At 35.1% G+C, this 16,595-nt stretch overlaps 1 protein-coding gene across 1 annotated transcript in view; it reads left to right on the top strand.

Annotated features, from left to right (window-relative positions):
* LRBA (LPS responsive beige-like anchor protein) overlaps positions 1 to 16,595 on the top strand; it is a 530,437-nt gene that overhangs the window by 376,308 nt on the left and 137,534 nt on the right. Inside the window, exons 45-46 of the mRNA XM_090287960.1 lie at positions 14,618 to 14,758; positions 15,747 to 15,866. Coding sequence (XP_090144086.1) covers positions 14,618 to 14,758; positions 15,747 to 15,866 — 261 coding nt within the window. The remainder of the gene's footprint in view (positions 1 to 14,617; positions 14,759 to 15,746; positions 15,867 to 16,595) is intronic.

Below are 16,595 nucleotides of genomic sequence, written 5' to 3'. Positions count from 1 at the left end.
TTTTTTTGTTTGTTTGTTTTTTTTCTCTCTCTCTCTTGGTTTAAAGAAAAAGTAGATGATTCTCTCTCTTGATCTCTCATTTATCTTCTATCATTTGGTTGTGTATTTTTATATGTGAGATATTTCTCTCTAACGCACACATTTAATATACACAGCATGCATCTTGACCTGGAATTGACTACCGACATTTAACTGTTGTTGATCAGACAACACTTCTTTATCTCTTTAAGTTTTAAGTGCTGTTTCTGACGAATGCCAGTCCTTTTACTGTGCTCTGTAACAGATATACCGGGAATCAATATACCATCTAGATGTCACAGAGGGGAAAGAACACTCCTTTTTTTGGGGGGGGGGGGAAGGCTGTATTGTTTAAATATGATAGGTGTTATAACTTTCACTTTGTTATTTCTATCTATTGGGCATCAGTCAAATGAAAGGAACTCAGACTTAAGAAAAACAAACTATGATGTTACAACAGTAAATAATGGATCTTAAGTGTTTAAATAAAATATAAATGCACAAAAAGTAATTAAAATTACCCCACACTTGGATATTTTTTATTGATTGACAGAATTTATTAAAATGTTTTAATGTAGGCATCAAATATGGGTGCTGTTATATCCACATGATTTTAGAGATTTTGGTATAAATTTCATTTTGTGGTCTTGGGGGAATGTACAGCCTAAGCAGAAGAATGGCATTGGGATAGTTTATAATATGTTTGTAGTGTTGTGAGTGAAACCCTGGTAGGTGCCTTCCACTGTAACAGACATTCGCATGTGTGCTCTTTTAATTCCTTCAACAACACTGTAAGGAACATGTTATTATCTTTAACTTATAGATAAGAAAACTAAGATGTGATGAGGTTAAGGAACTTTCCAAGGTCACACATTTCCAAGTGCGAAGGCTGGGATTTGGTCTCACATCTGTGTCTGCCAGGGAACTGGTATATTGTAGGTATGACCAGAAAGACTATAAACTTGCATTCATAACCACTTCTTTCCGAAACCCACTCTTCTTTCCTTTATCTGAGCACGAGGCAAGTGGTTTACTTTTTGGAGAAACCGTACCAGAGACATTTTTGATTGGAGAACTCCGAGAACAGTGGAGAGAGGGTTTAAGGTAATGCATGGAAAACAGGAGGATTAACTAAAAGGTTTAAGTACTGAATGGTGAAGACCCCCAGACCTCTTTGCTGTCATGCTATCAAAATTCTGGCAGGCAGGCTAGTAGCAACCCCACCCTGTAAGACACGGGATTATCTTATATATCACTCTGGGCATATTGGCTGGTTCAAAAGGAAAGACCTAAAAAATACTAACATTTCGGATTCTTCTTGGAGCTCACCTGATTCCCCTCCAATGAGGTCTACCAGTTCATATTGCTACATTCACTGCTGTATTTCAGTCAGCCCTTCAGGCTTCGCTTTTAAAAATGAAGGTATAACCAAGTGTTAGTAAATATGTAAAGACAGTCTCCAATGTGAAAGGTGACAAAGATGAAACAAACAGAAAAATAAGTGAAACCAGAAAAAACAAAGACAATTTAAGAAGCAGAAAAGCCTTAAAAACAAGAATACCCTTACAGTGATAAAACTATTGCAGATATATTCTAAAAAGAACATCAAAATGATATGGGGGAACCTGGCTGCTGTGGCTCAGTGGATTGAGCATCGGCCTGTGAGCCAAGTGTCGCTGGTTTGATTCCCAGTCAGGGCACATGACTAGGTTGCACGTCAGGTCCCCATTTGGGGGCAACCACACAGTGATGTTTCTCTCCCTTTCTTTCTCCTTTCCCCTCTCTCTAAAAAAAACAAAAAACAAAAAAACAAACAAATAAATTATTTAAAAAAAAAAAAAAAAAAAGATAGGTGGGGATTGCCTGGGCAGATAAAATTAGAGGACCCGAGTAGGAAATCTTTACATTTAGGTAGACTTGTGCCAGTCTGCCTTCATTTATCAGTAAGGGACCTTTAGCAAATTACGTAGTTTCGGCGAGGGGGTGGGCAGGTCTTATATAGCAAACTATATAATTATTTATAATACAGTATTTACATAATACTGAAGAGAATTTTCAGGGGTGTACTGACCTTTGTAAACTTGAAATTATTACTTGTTCAGTGTGATGTATTTAGTTTAAAATATGGCTATGCAACTCTTTCCCCAGAATTTAACATTAAATTCAGCAAAGTGTGAATATATATTACATTCAAGACATACACATTCGTAGAAATATATATATATGGAGGGAGGGAAAGAGGTGGAAGGAGCTATGTTGTGCTTTTAGAGGACTTGCTGGTGTTTTAAAATTAGAAAACAATCTTTTGTGTGATTGTTCTGTAAGTTTATATTTATTAACTACTAGCACTCTGTGTAGCATATTTGGGTTTCTATTGGAAGTTACCTTCTAGAAGTTTGTAAATGACTAACAGAGGTTAACCTTACACTTTATTTAATGACATTGTTTTTTAACATTAGTCAGTAAACGATAAACTGCAGCAACTGAAATGGATTGTGGTTAATATTACTGTCAGGGTGATGAATAATCCTGACAGATAGCAGCAACACACTGCCAGTCAGTAATCCTTCTCCAACTTAAGTATTTATTCACTAATCATCCTAAGTCACTGTGGTGTGGAGTGACCATTTATTATTATTTATAAATGGATTGTTTTATTTACATAATGCTACCAGTTTTATCCCATAATACTTCCTATTTTCTTAGTTTAGTGCTGGGTGGACTAGTTTGGATAGATTCAGAGTAGGGAACATATATACTTACCATGAATTTACATAAAAACTGATTTCTAAAAACCTAAAACTTTTTTGGTAAGTTTAGTAAGGACTGGTACTATACTTCTGGTACACAGGTTGGGGTATTTTTTATCTTTATAGAGAGGTAAGTGTGGGAGATTTCTATATATACTTGTGTGTGTCACCTTCTCATTCTTATATTTCCCTGTGGTTCTCAAAACTTATTTTAAGTGAGTACATAGTATGCTTTTTCCATTGGGTAATGTAGTAACTTATCCTTTACTCACGTGTTCACGTTCCTGTCCAATTCTTTACTCTCAAAGTACATTTATATGAATAAGCATACTTATTTCACATTAATGCTTGTTTTTAGTGCCCTGCTTATATTCAATAAATGTGTTTATTCAAATAACTGATGATTAAATATTTACTGTGCACCTCTTGTGGACATTATTCCAAGGACTGTGCCAGAAACATTAGTGAATGAAATAATCCCCACTGAAAGAATTTAATAACTGAATGTATGTTGTATATGAACCGTTTAAGGAAAATAAGTTAGTTGGAAACATTTTATTTCTATGTGACTTTATTTTTGACTGTCCCATTTTCAGAAAAGGATTTTTTAAAATATGAGTCCACGACTTATAATATAAACCAAGTTTTTGAAAGTAGAAAGAAGATGAATTCTGAAAACAAAAACCATAGTTATCATTGGTGCACTATGTAAACTATTATAGACAATTAAATAGTTACCTTTTTTTATTAATGTAGGAAGAAAAACAAAGTAGAATTGTACTAAGAAATATATTCTATTAAACTACATTAATTATTTTACTTTAAAAATATGTTTTCCTATATGTAAACTATGATAAAATATAAAATAAATACTGGTTTTATTAGATCAATGATTTTCAACCTTTTTTATCTCATGGAACACAAACTAATAAAATTCTGTGGCACACCAAAAAATATAATTTTTGCTGATCTGACCAAAAATAGGTATAATTTTGATTGATTTACAAAAAGTAATAATAGTAATTGCCTACCATTTTTGCCCCAAAGTGACTTTTTAAAAAATCAGGTGCTTATACTTGCATATAAGGATTTCCGGTACCAAAAATTAACCAATCAGATGCAACCTTTTTATGGGATGTGACCAATAAGATGCAGCTCTATTACATGACCTCTATATTTATGGTTCAAGACAGGGAATTCACAGCAGACAGCTGTTGTTGTGTTGGCTGTTTTCATTTTTTAAAATTTGACAACCTAAGGGAAAAGAGGTCACTGCCCTTGACTAAATAGTCAGGTATGCATGTTTTAAAAATTCTTACGGCTCAGCAGTTGAAAATCACTTGGATTAGGTTAGGGGGAAGCTATGGGTCTAGTGTGATGTATCTCAGCATGTGATTTCAGAATCCAAGTAGTACCTCTGTGAAACAGGCAAGATGGTTAAAAGACATTAGGAAGATTAAGAACTGTTCAAATCCTTTTCAGCCCTCTAACCAACTGAGCCACCCAGCCAGGGCTAGATTAAGTATTTTTATGATTCCATTTTATCTACATTATGACTTATTATTTATATTTTTAAAAAATTTAGTGGTTCATTGTTTGAAATACATTGTAATTGATTTTTTTTTTTTTAGAGAGAGAGGAAGGGGGGAAGATAGACTGAGAGAGAGAGAAACATGAATTTATTTTTCCACCTAGGTGTGCGTTCATTGGTTGATTCTTATATGTGCCCTGTCCAGGGATCAAACCTGCAACCTTGGCATGTCGGGATGACACTCTAACCAACTAAGCTACCTGGCCAGGGTCTGAAATGACAATTTATCTTCAAATTATATTATACCACTTTATGTAGTTTTCAAACTTTCTAACAGTATCCTCCTATTCTCTCTATTCCAGCCTTTAGAGCTATTGTTCTTCGTGTGTGTGTGTGTGTGTGTGTGTGTGTGTAATCATCTCTCACCATGCAAATTTCAGGTTTTATTTTTTCATTTTTTAAACATTTTTATTTTTCAGTTACATTTGACATTCATTATTATATTAGTTTCAGGCATACACTGCAGTGATTAGACATAACTTACTAAGTGATCTCATAAGTTTTTCAGTGAAGTATGCTATAAACTCAGTGCATTTTTACTATTTTTGCTTTACATAGCCATCTTTTAAAGCAATAAAAATAAGAAAAATATTATGTTTATCCTGAGTGTTGCCATGTCTGATAATCTTTATTTTTTTGTATGGATGTGCATTTAAATCTGATATCATATTTATTCTTCTAAAAATTTTCATTAATAGTTCTTGAAGTGTATGTCTTCTGGCAATTTTTAAAATTTATTTTAATGTGAAAAAAGTATTTCCCATTGTTTTTAAACACTATTTTCACTGGATACAGAATTATAGATTGACAGGGTTTTTTGGGGGGGGATTGATATTTTAAAGGTGACTTTTTACTGTCTTCTAGCTGGTCTGCTTATTAATGACACTTTGCATTATTCTTATAAATTTTTATCTTCAATGTAATAAAGTTTATTTTCCTTTCCTCTGATTGACTTTAAAATTCTTTTCTTTATCTTTGGTTTTCAGCTGTTTGTGATCTTTTTTGTTCATCTGTTTTGTTTTTTCCTTTGAGTTTTTAGAATCTCTTAAATTTGTATTTTCTTTCTTATTAATTTTGGAAATTGCTTATTCATTTCTTAGATATATATATATATATATTTTTGCTCTTTTGTCTCTCTCCTTCTGTGACTCCAATTACATCTATATTAGACTCTGATTTTGTCCCATTGTTTTTGGTTACTCACTCCTCTTGGGTTTTCATTTGCTTATCTTCTTCATTTTGGATATTTTTTATTAACATTCCTTCAAACTTGCTTATTCCTTCTTTGCTGTGTCTAGTCTGCTCGTAAGCTCATCAAAAAAAGTTATTCAACTCTGATATTTATTTCAAGCATCTAAATTAAATTCTTTTTCTATGGTTTGCAGCTCTGCTGAAATTTCCCACCTATTTATGTAAGTTTTCCACTTTTCAACTAGATCATTTTTGGTATATGAATTACAGTTATTTTAAATAACTTGTCAGATACTTCTGACCATCTGCATTATCTCTGAGACTAGTCCTTTTGATTGCTTCATCTCTTCATAATGGGTAATTTTTTCCCTTAGTTTCTAAGTGTCTCCTAGTTTTTTGGTTGAACGTCAGTAGAGATCTGATAGGAATAATACTTTACACCTAGAAATGTGGGAGCCGCCTTCTGTGTCAGGAGCTCAGTCAATCTAGTCAGTAGACAAGCTCAGGTGAGTTTGTTGTCCTTATTACCTGCAGTGGGACACACTAAATTCCTCCATTAGAGTTTGCTTTAGGGAGGGCCCTGGCTGCTGCTCCCGCTGTACCGTTGAGCAGGCCCTCTGTACCTGTGCCACAGGAGAGTTCTCTCTCTCTCTCTCTCTCTCTCTCTCTCTCTCTCTCTCTCTCTCTCTCTCTCTCATCTCTTTCCAGGAGTAGATTGCTATTTACTTGGGCTTGGGGTGGAGATGGGCCAGCTCCTCAGTTCTCCTGCCCAGCTTCAGTCTTAGGCAGACCCTCTTTGACTGGTCCTCAAAGGTGGGTCTTCTTTGTGTTCTTCTTGCCTGTATTGTTTTGTATGGCATCCAAACTTAGCCTTGTGTCATTGTCCAGTCTCAGGCAGGAGAGATTTTCTTATCCCTCCTCCAACAGCAGCCAGACCTCTCCTTTGTTTCAGTGTGGAATTCTGGTCTCAAGAGATTTTCTGTCTCTTCTAGATGAAAGGGCCTTTGTTTTTACCCTACCCCAGAAGCAGTATCCTTCCCTGAGCACTGCGGGCAGTGTAGAGGGTTTCCTGCCCCTCTTTCAGAGGCAGATTGGTTTTTTTTCTGTCCTTGCCTCGTGTGCAGTGAATATTTGCCTGGGATGAGAGACTGGTATTCCTCCTCCATCAGCTTAAGGGTTTTGATTCATGTAAGAGACAGATTAGGGGCAGTGGGTGTTATTTTGTGCTTGTTCGCAGTAACATCAGATCACATCCTCTCTCTCAAACCTTTGCGATTGTCTAGGCCACCTTCTTTGTTCTTAGTCGCTGCCAGTGGTTGAAGTTCTACTTTCACACAAAGACCTGACAGTGTCCCAAAGGCGAAGGTCTCACTCAGCAGTAAATGCGGGCTGATCAGAAAAGCCAGACCCACGTGCAGCAGCATTTGAAGTATTAGGGAAACAGTGGGAGTCGGGCTTTCTTCCAGCTCCCTCTGCAGCTGTGAGTTCAGAGCTCTCTCCCAATTGTATGTCGCGGGGTCACAGGTGGAGTCTGTGGCAAGGGTGTCACAGCCTTACCTACCTGTTATGCGTTTGTTTGTTCTTGTTTTCTCAATGTGTATGAGTTGCTCAGCTGGTTTCTGGATTTCTTTCAGAGGGAATTGTTCCATATGTAGCTATAGATTAGGTTTCTTTGCGGGAAGACACCATCTCGGACCAGAACTCCTGATTTTAGTGGTCTTAAATGATTCTATTTGCAAATGAGTAGTTTTTGATATATCAGGTTTGGGCCTCTTGGGTGTTTATCATTTTCATAATTACCTAAGATCTTTTTATTTATTTATTTATTTTTTATTTAACTTGCTTTGGATGGTTAAGCTTGCCCTTTAGGTTTTTCTACCACTTAGCTCAACACTGACTATTTTAATCAATTTATGTGCCTTTCTCAAACTCAGATAGAAACCTATAGTAAAAATCACTTAATAGAAACCATAGCTGAATAACAGAAGTGTAAAGGCATTGCTGCTAATCTATTAATGTAAGCATTTGAAATGATTTAGATTCTATATGCGTGGTAAGTAAAATGAAATATTTTCTTTTTTCCAAGATGTGTTTGTTAAATTGAAATAGTATAGCGAGTGTATGTTTAATGCCTCTTGCAGGAAAGTGTGTTTTCAAGGGATTAAGAACTGCTGTGGTACTTGAAAACCAAAGTGCTTATTTGTTAACTCTAAAAGCCACAGTAGTGTGCCAGTGACATTTTTTTCTTGACAATATTAAATAAAATGTAGAGCACATGAAGATAAGTGCCGAACCGTTTCAGCCGTGTATAGCATCATTTGACGAAATACCCTAAAAGCCAAGGTTGAGTAAAAATGGTGATTAGGCTGTTTGTTACACTTGTCATTTAGATAAAAGAGTTGTTCCCACTGACACAAAATAGTTGTTATGCCTCCTAATAGCGGCAACATTGCTTAAATGGCAGAGGCTGTTGGTTTATTTTCTTCTCCGGGGGTGGGGGAGAAAGGCAGGTGGGGAGATGCGCAGAATGAAATCCTCTTGGGTTTGGGGATGCAGGTGTACAAATATAAAAAAGTTAAGAGCAGAGGAAGGCAATGCACTTTGATGACAATACTCACCTTTTTTGTTTACTTTTAAAAAAGAGCTGTTGTTGTCACTCATTGGTTTTTGGTGTCCCGAGACAAAATATTCATATTTTTCCCAATTGTAAAGACTCTGCTAAAGTGATATTCACATATATATTGATAGGTGGGGATAAAAACATAAATAGAATTTTTTGAAAAAGATGATCTAAACTTCCAAAGAAAGAATTCTAATGGCCTTACATATCTAGGACCAATATTTTCATCATCCACACAACCCAGATCATTTTAGGATTTAATAATCAACTTAGTTTAGATTCGGCTCTGAATCTTGCCCCTGCAACCAGCTTGGTAACCAACTAGTAATAGTCACTTAACTTCTCCTAGACTCAAGTTTTTTACCTGTAAATTGGGAATGCTAATAGATTTGTATATTAAGGGGTTGCTGTGAATGTAATGACATATTTTTTTGTAAGACTCTGAGAACCATCGCTTATATCCAGTAACAGTAGCATTGTCACCAGATAGAATGGCCCCTTTAATCTGCATATCATAGTTATTTTCTATAATCTTCTAAAACCAAATTATTACTTCCTAATCAGGAATGACCATCTTTTATGACATCACATTTCCTGATAGTCCACCCTCTTTCTGCCCCTAAATTAAATGAAGCTAACATTTAATATGACATTTTAATAACACGTAACATTGAATTGCTGTACCATTGAGTCCAACCAATTTCTCTCTCTTTTTTTTCTTTTTTTTTAGCATTGACTCTCTTTTAGTATCTCTAGAGGCCTTCCCTACTTTCAGGAAAGAATAAAATTTCTTTTGTCCATGACCTCTTAAATGCTGTAGCACAGGCTTTATGTGTAGTCATGGAATTAAAGGCTGTTTCCAGTTTCCTAATTGTACCCAATGAAGATGACATTTGCACATGGCTTTAGGCCAGTCATCAAGATCCTGAGCAAAGATCCTGAAAGGAGTCTTGCTCTTTCGCCTGCCCTTCCTGAGCCCCCCGAAATGTGTCTCCACGATACTCTCTCCTTTAGCATTTACACGGGCCCTGTTTCTGAACTTTATGCTCGAGTGACTTTTCTTTTCTTTTCTTTCTTCTTTTCTTTTTTCCATCTTCCTCTCTTCTGATTCTCATGCTCATATGTTATGGCTTAATAATTTTCTAAAGAAAGCCTTCACAGAAAGATAGAAAAACCTCTTTTGAGACTTGGATTTTAAGAAGTTTGTTAACCCAAGCAAATCTCTGCCCTGTAAAATCATCAGATTTCTTATCAATCCCTTGTCACCTTCTTACTGTAAGTAACTGTGATCATGGTCCAGCAGTTTGGGACATTTCACATCTAAAAGGTGCAACAACTAAAATGCAACAGCCCACAGAGAAATCTCAAAAGGAAGGAGGCATTATAGTGATAGTGGTAATTACAACATTAAAACTCTGACTCCAAAAAAAAAAACCTCCGCTGCCTTGCGGCATACCTCTTCTGGGGAAAGGCTAAGGGAGTAAACCCTGACAGAAAATCCGGAGCCGGAGTCCCTAAGGCGGTTTGACGTTGTAGTCAACACCGGCAACTCCTGCGGCGCACCTGAACCCAAGCTGTATCGACTCCGTCTTTCCCTTGGACCCTTCAGCTGCGAAGAGAGGGGGGGTCTGCTGCACGGGCAACAGCAGACCCTCCATATCACCCTGCCCAGGCTCTGTAGCTTCAGCTCCACTGGAGAGGACACTCCAGCGTCATCGCAAGATGTCAATTCAACACGGGAGGAGACAGATGCCGTGTCACTCCCGTGTCGGACTGCACAGCCATTCTCGGCGGTGCAGATAGACACTTAAGAAGCTACACCATCGTCTCTCGAGACGGACGGCTGCCGACAACGACAACGACAACAGCAATTGTACTTACTACCTTCTTTGTGCCAGACAGCTCTCCTAAGCACTTTACATATATCATTAGCCTTTTAAATCAATCTGTTAAATATCATATTTAAAAATTGGAAATGTAAGAAGTTGGAAAGTTGTTGAAATTAGGAAAAACAATTTGCAATACAACAATTTTAGATGGATAAATGGCCCAAAGACTGGATTTTGAGAACTGGGATTTTGTCTCCCAGATTTATATTGGTTTTGAGCTACATTACTTAAGATACTTCTTGTTTTCATTATTAAAACAGGGATATCTAGCTCACATATTTAGTGTGAGAATGCATTATAATGTTTTATAAATTGCAAAATGTAAATTGGGATATTATTCTTTTGGAGGTTGGATATTATTCTTGATTATGTAGCTTCAGATGGGGTTTCCTGAAACTTTAAAAAAGAAAGCGAAAACTTAGACTATCAACACTACAAAAGCTTTTTCTTTTTACAGCTAACTTTCCTAGTGATTACTTAAGAGTCTATCATGTACTCTTGAAGGGGTCTGTGAATTGAGAACTGTTTGTTTTAAATTAATGTAGAAGATGTTTGTAGCTTGCTTGACCTTTCATATGTTTTTCATAGCAACATTTGGGGGCCCTTTGAACCTTTCAAACGTAATTTGCTTTTGTTTATATTCTTGAGGTAGGTAGAATAATACAGTTTATTAGGACTACTATGTACTATTAGGCTTCTGACAGATAATGCACAGTACTGTATGTGCCAATGGAGGATTATGGTGTTTAATTACATTCTTTTCTAATAGACTCCACTGATTTCTTCAGGTTTAATTGATTTTCTTAAATATGCTTAAATCGCTGAAAAATTACTATTACTAATAATTTACCATGTGCCCAGCACTGAGCTGGGCACTTTAGATGCAGTATTTTTGGTTCCCTTATAGTTAGAAAAATTATTTCTCAAAGAAGGTAATAAGGTATTTTTTTATTGTAATAACCTTAAGAACCTGATTTAGTTTTGTTTTGCACATCTTGTTCGGAAAGGTATCATTAGTATTTCTCAAACAGTATACTTAGAACTCTTAAGACAGTTGTCAATTTTGCTATTTGTGAGATTAAAATATCCTAAGTACAGTTATATTTTTTCTTTCTACTTATACATTTTCAAGAGTTTTGGTGTTCTCTTTTTTTAATTCAAGTTCTTATTTCTATTTTTTTAATGTAATGCTTGTTCTGGTAGTTTTATACTCTAATTTTTAAATCCTTATATTCCAAGTTTTTTTTTATTATTTTATAGATTTAAAAAATCTTATACAATTATATTTGTTAGTCTTATGCAATGTTTATAATTGCTTTTCTATATCCTAGGGCTATTGATGTTTACCTGGTTATGAACTTGAATTATACCTCTCTAATCAATACTTTTTTTTAATTGATTTTTTCAGGAAGTAATCATTTTAAATGACCAGTATTTTTTGCTCTTATTCCTTTAATCTACTTGCTGATTTTTAAAAATGCTCAGCCAAGCTTTTACAGTTAAATTGTACAGAGCTCTCTTTAGGATGATAGCGCTAGGCATTTTTCTGAATTGCCCTCCAATTGATACTCGTAATATACTGTATAAGCAAGAAGAGCCCTCAGCATTTACTTTTAGTTCTTTTGTAGAGATGAATAAACATCTCGAAATGCTGATTTAGACAATGTTTTAAAAATGCTATGATGCACTTTGGTGTATGACAGACTCTTGCTTAGTTAAATGTTTTTCAGCATTATAACATAGTTGGATTCAGCTCATCTTTTAAAGCAGTTGTCAGAAAAATATGGGCCAGCATGGTAGAATGTATTAGCTCAATACATTGTCTCCATTTTATTATGAAGCTGCTGAGGAAGCTGTGATATACAGCACTGTCATTACAGATCTATTGTTAGGACGGTTCCACAGTCTTCTTTGTACCACCATTAATTTATAGCAGTAAACAATATGTAGCCTTCCAACTGCAGCAAAGCAGAATCTTTTAATGAGGTGGATGTTATTACCACAATAAATCAGTGCTTTCGCGTAATGTATAATTCAATGTGTGTATTCCCACTGTAACTTCTCTGAGTAAGCTGATAGTGTATCATTGTCATTGCACAGCTCCGCTGGTCTTTCTCTTTTTTTAACCTTCTTTTATTTGGGGACTTCTTTTTTATATGCTTGCAAATAAATGTGGTATGTCTTGATAGCTGTCCTGTAGTAGCAGGCTTCAGAAACCAACTGTAACAATAACAGCCAGAATCAATACTGTGGGTTCTACCTATATGGATCTCTGCACAATACCATTTTTTTTAGATGCTAGTGAAATCAATCCTAATTGGTTTTAGCATTATATTCAAGAAATGTGATTCTATAACTATTGATTTTGGGGGTGTACTCATTTGGAGAGTAATAAAAATAGGAGCAGATAAAGCGACTACTTAATATGCGGCAGAACCATACAAAAGGAGCATTGATTCTATTTTTAATTCACATAATTTGTCTTCCAATGATTTTATTTCTTCTTTTGCATAGCTCAGTCTTTAGGGACAACAGCTAAAATCCATTTAAAGGAATTCAGAATTGGTTCTGTAGCGAAGATTTCTTGGAGTCAGTACCATTCTTAACTGGCATAAATTTAGTAAATCAGATGTAATTCTTTTTGAAGAAACTAGTGCTTTAAAGGGTGACATTTTAAATTAGTCTACTGTGATACTGATTTAAATAGTAATCAACTAAAGATTTTAAAATATTTGCTTGTAAAGTAAAAAAATGGCTTAAAAGAAAATGTTGATTAGACCCTTTCTAAGCTATTGAAAGAGAGTAGTGCCAAACATAAATAGCAGTTTTAAAAAAAATAGTTAATTTAAGAAAGGTAATCAAACTGATAAATTTTAAATGTTGCTTAAAATCACGTAGTAATGTGAAAAGCAGTTTAAAAATTAGTTTAACATTGCTTCATTTTCAATAGAATATTTATGAATACATCATTTTTTTAACTACTTTAAAATGTATTTTAGTTTACTATTTCCCCCATTAATAATCATATTTCCTTTCTCTTATAAATGAGGAGTGACTAACTCATAGGTTTTCATTAAAGAAAATAATCTGACTTTTTTTTCAGTGAATTGGTATTTATATTTTAAATAATCAATACGCATTTTCTGTAACTCAGAATGTTTTTTTATAGAATAAATTGTTCCTTAAAGAAGTTGATCTTGACATTCTTTCAGCCCTTGGAACTCTTAGAAAATCTCTCCCCCCGTTTTTATTGAGTTTATTGGGATGAAGATCTTAAGACCACTCAGTATGTCTTCCTTAAGAAAATGTTCCTTAAGAAAATGTTCATGTGCATACTCACACAAAATTCTGCATACTGTCCAATGGAGTTTATGTATTCCCTGGATGACAACAGCAGCAATAATAACCATACAAGCTAACATTTATAAAGCTCTTATCTCATGCCAAGCAATGTGCTGGGGCTTTACAGGCTATTATTTTATTGAAACTTGACCCCAGTTCTGAAAGATAACCTCAAAAACAATAGTTAGCCTTCATTGGATGTTGTCAGGCATGGTTTGTAGGACTTTACCTGTATTGGCTCATTCTATTTTCCAAAACCACCTTCTTAGTGGGCGCTGGTGTTGCTCCAGCGGCCCGCACTCCTCACCACTGTGCTGTGCTGCTTCCGGGGCCTCCGCTGCACTGTGCTGCTTTCTGGTTGAAGTCTGTAATCTGTGTACGATGCTCGCTATCTTAGGTATTTTTTATATTTCATGCAGGCATGTTTCTTTACTCAAAATTCCGGTTTTACTCATACTAGTAGAAATTTCTAGCTTCACACTTAATCCCCCTTTTCACATAATCTCCTTCTTCTACTCCTCGCTCTCCCCAACTTTATTCCGTCCGCTGTTCAGGACCTTTTATAAATTAATCCTAGCTTCAAGATTTTGTTTCTGGTTGTTGCTTCTAATTAACTAAATAGAATTTTATAGGGGCTTTCAAAGTATTATGTTGTTACTTCATGCAGTTGAATTAAAAAAAGAAAAATCTTTATCCAAGGGTATGTTTTTTATTGATTTTAGAGAGAGACTAAGGGATGGGAGAGAGAAATATCTATGTGAGAGAGAAACGTGAATCAGCTACTTCCCTCATGCACCCCTACTGGGGATTGAACCCGCAGCCTAGGTATGTGCCCTGACGAGGAATCGAACCCATAACCTTTTGTTGTATGGGATGATGCTCCAAGGAACTGAGCCACCTGGCCAGGGCCATGTAAATGTCTTTTTGAAAAGGCTTGTTATGGGCTGGCTAAAGACTTTGATTCAATAGAAGCTAGACTTACTGAGAAATAACAGGTTTCTCCATTCACTTATATGAGTTTGTTTAACCTGCATTGCGAATAAGTTTGTTTTTTCATCTACCGTCTGACTGTAACAATGTGTTTTAGCTTAAATAGTACATATAGTTTTTAATTTACTTTCAGACTTGCTAGTAGGACAACATTTTGAAGCATGAAAGAGGTAAAGGATGCTTACATCTGTGTTCTTATTTGTTTGCTTTTTCTCCCCACTGGCAGCCGGTAGGAGCTTTGAATCCAAAAAGAGCAGCGTTCTTTGCAGAGCGGTATGAATCATGGGAAGATGATCAAGTTCCCAAGTTCCACTATGGTACTCATTACTCAACTGCAAGTTTCGTTCTTGCGTGGCTACTGAGAATAGTAAGTTCAATTTGAATAATAAACCATGAATAAATAAATTCAGTGTTGTGGAGAATAGGCAGTCTTTTTTGAATGGTAAATTTTTTTTCAGTGACAAGGTTCTGTTGTATCTCTGTGTCCCACTTGGTATGTGTTAGTGTAGAATTACCTTGAAAATGTTTCACCTGAACTGTGTGAACTTCTTCCTTAAATTTGCCCGTTCCAATGGTTGATATCCTACCAGATTCTAAACTGTAACATAGGTTATATTCAAATATTGTCTGTTAAAATAAGAAATAAAATTTCATTAACACAGATGTATATTCATATACTTAGAAAGTTCAGTTGCCCCAAATGGAATAAGGTATGTTTGTAGGTTACTCCGCGGCTGCCGTGTATTGATAATATATTGGTTAAACAAGAAATGTTTCTGTAAAATGGAAAGGTGATTCATCTACTGGAAAGTAATTTCTTTGGGAAAGCATTAGCAGCACATCATTAATTAAAGCTTGTTAGAAGGGTACAGGCAGACATAAATCCTAGAAGTAATTTATAGTGCTTAGCTAATTTCAAGCAATTATCCACTAATATGTGTTTAAGTGTTCTTTAACTAAGAGGAGGCTTTTAAATCTTCCAAACATTTTTCTTTTCTTAATCATAAATTAAATATTGAGCCATAACAATAGGAAAATTACATATTGGACAGTTTCTCTGTACTATGAAGAAAATACCATCTAATTTATGTCTGAATGTTATTAATAAATTATTCTTGGAGGGAAAAGTGTTTGAAAAATGTTACACATACCAAATTTTGGAAATATTTCTTCTGAAAGAAAAATGATTTGAGAACATTAATATAATAATTTAGTTATAGTTCCCAGCCTATGCCTAGTATGTATTACTGGCTAATGTTTATTAGTCATTAGAGTATTTTGATATAAAGATTTATAAGAACCATATTTTTATGCATGAGGGAAGATACCAATGTTTTTAATTGCTTATTTTTCAGGAACCCTTCACAACTTATTTCCTAAATTTGCAAGGAGGGAAATTTGATCATGCAGATCGAACTTTTTCATCAATTTCTAGAGCTTGGCGAAACAGTCAGCGTGATACATCTGATATTAAGGTACAGAAATGTTTCCTTTTACAGTTATTGCCCATGTGTTCCTTCTTGAATGAATGTTGACAATTTCTCTTCTGCTGTACAGCCTATTTACTAAAGATAAGCCTCAAAGAATGAGGTCTTAGTTTAGTGGCCAGGAACCATGGTACAGAATTTGTCTGTCTCTGCCTGTCTCTATGTCTGTATACATGTTTGTCCCTTTTCTCTCTGTCTCTTTAGTTGTGGAATGATTGGTTTTCCTTTTCCTTGGAGTCTTTATTTTTAAAGAAAAAATTTATTATGAATGTAAGGCAGCATGCTCAATGGAATTCCAAATTCAGTGTATAAAATTGACATACAGTCAGAAATATACTGTGGAAAAATCTCAGATTTTTATTTCATTTTATTTCAGAGATCCCATGTCTTTATTCTTAAGGTAGTCATCTTTTACCTGCTGCTGGTTCTAAATGCATACTTGACTCTGATTGGTTTGATTGCATTATTATGAAGGAGAAATAAAAGTTCTCTTATCTGTGTGTTCATTACTATAAAAGATCAAAACTTTGAACATTAGTTAATATAATCCTTACTAGACTTTTGCTTGTACCCTCAGAAGTTACATAATTTATCTTCCTGACAGTGTCTCTTTTGGTAAAGTATCAATGTTAGATGATCTTGAATGTAATGAGATACACATATTGTGAAGCTCCTTATAGCCTCATAAAGATATATGGCTTATACATAAATAATTAT

Source organism: Furipterus horrens, unplaced genomic scaffold (assembly GCF_987537825.1).
Source record: "Furipterus horrens unplaced genomic scaffold, mFurHor1.1.pri manual_scaffold_10, whole genome shotgun sequence".
NCBI classification, from domain to species: Eukaryota; Metazoa; Chordata; class Mammalia; order Chiroptera; family Furipteridae; genus Furipterus; species Furipterus horrens.
The sequence above is the reverse complement of the archived record's forward strand: the minus strand, read 5'-3'. Positions and strand labels throughout refer to the sequence as shown.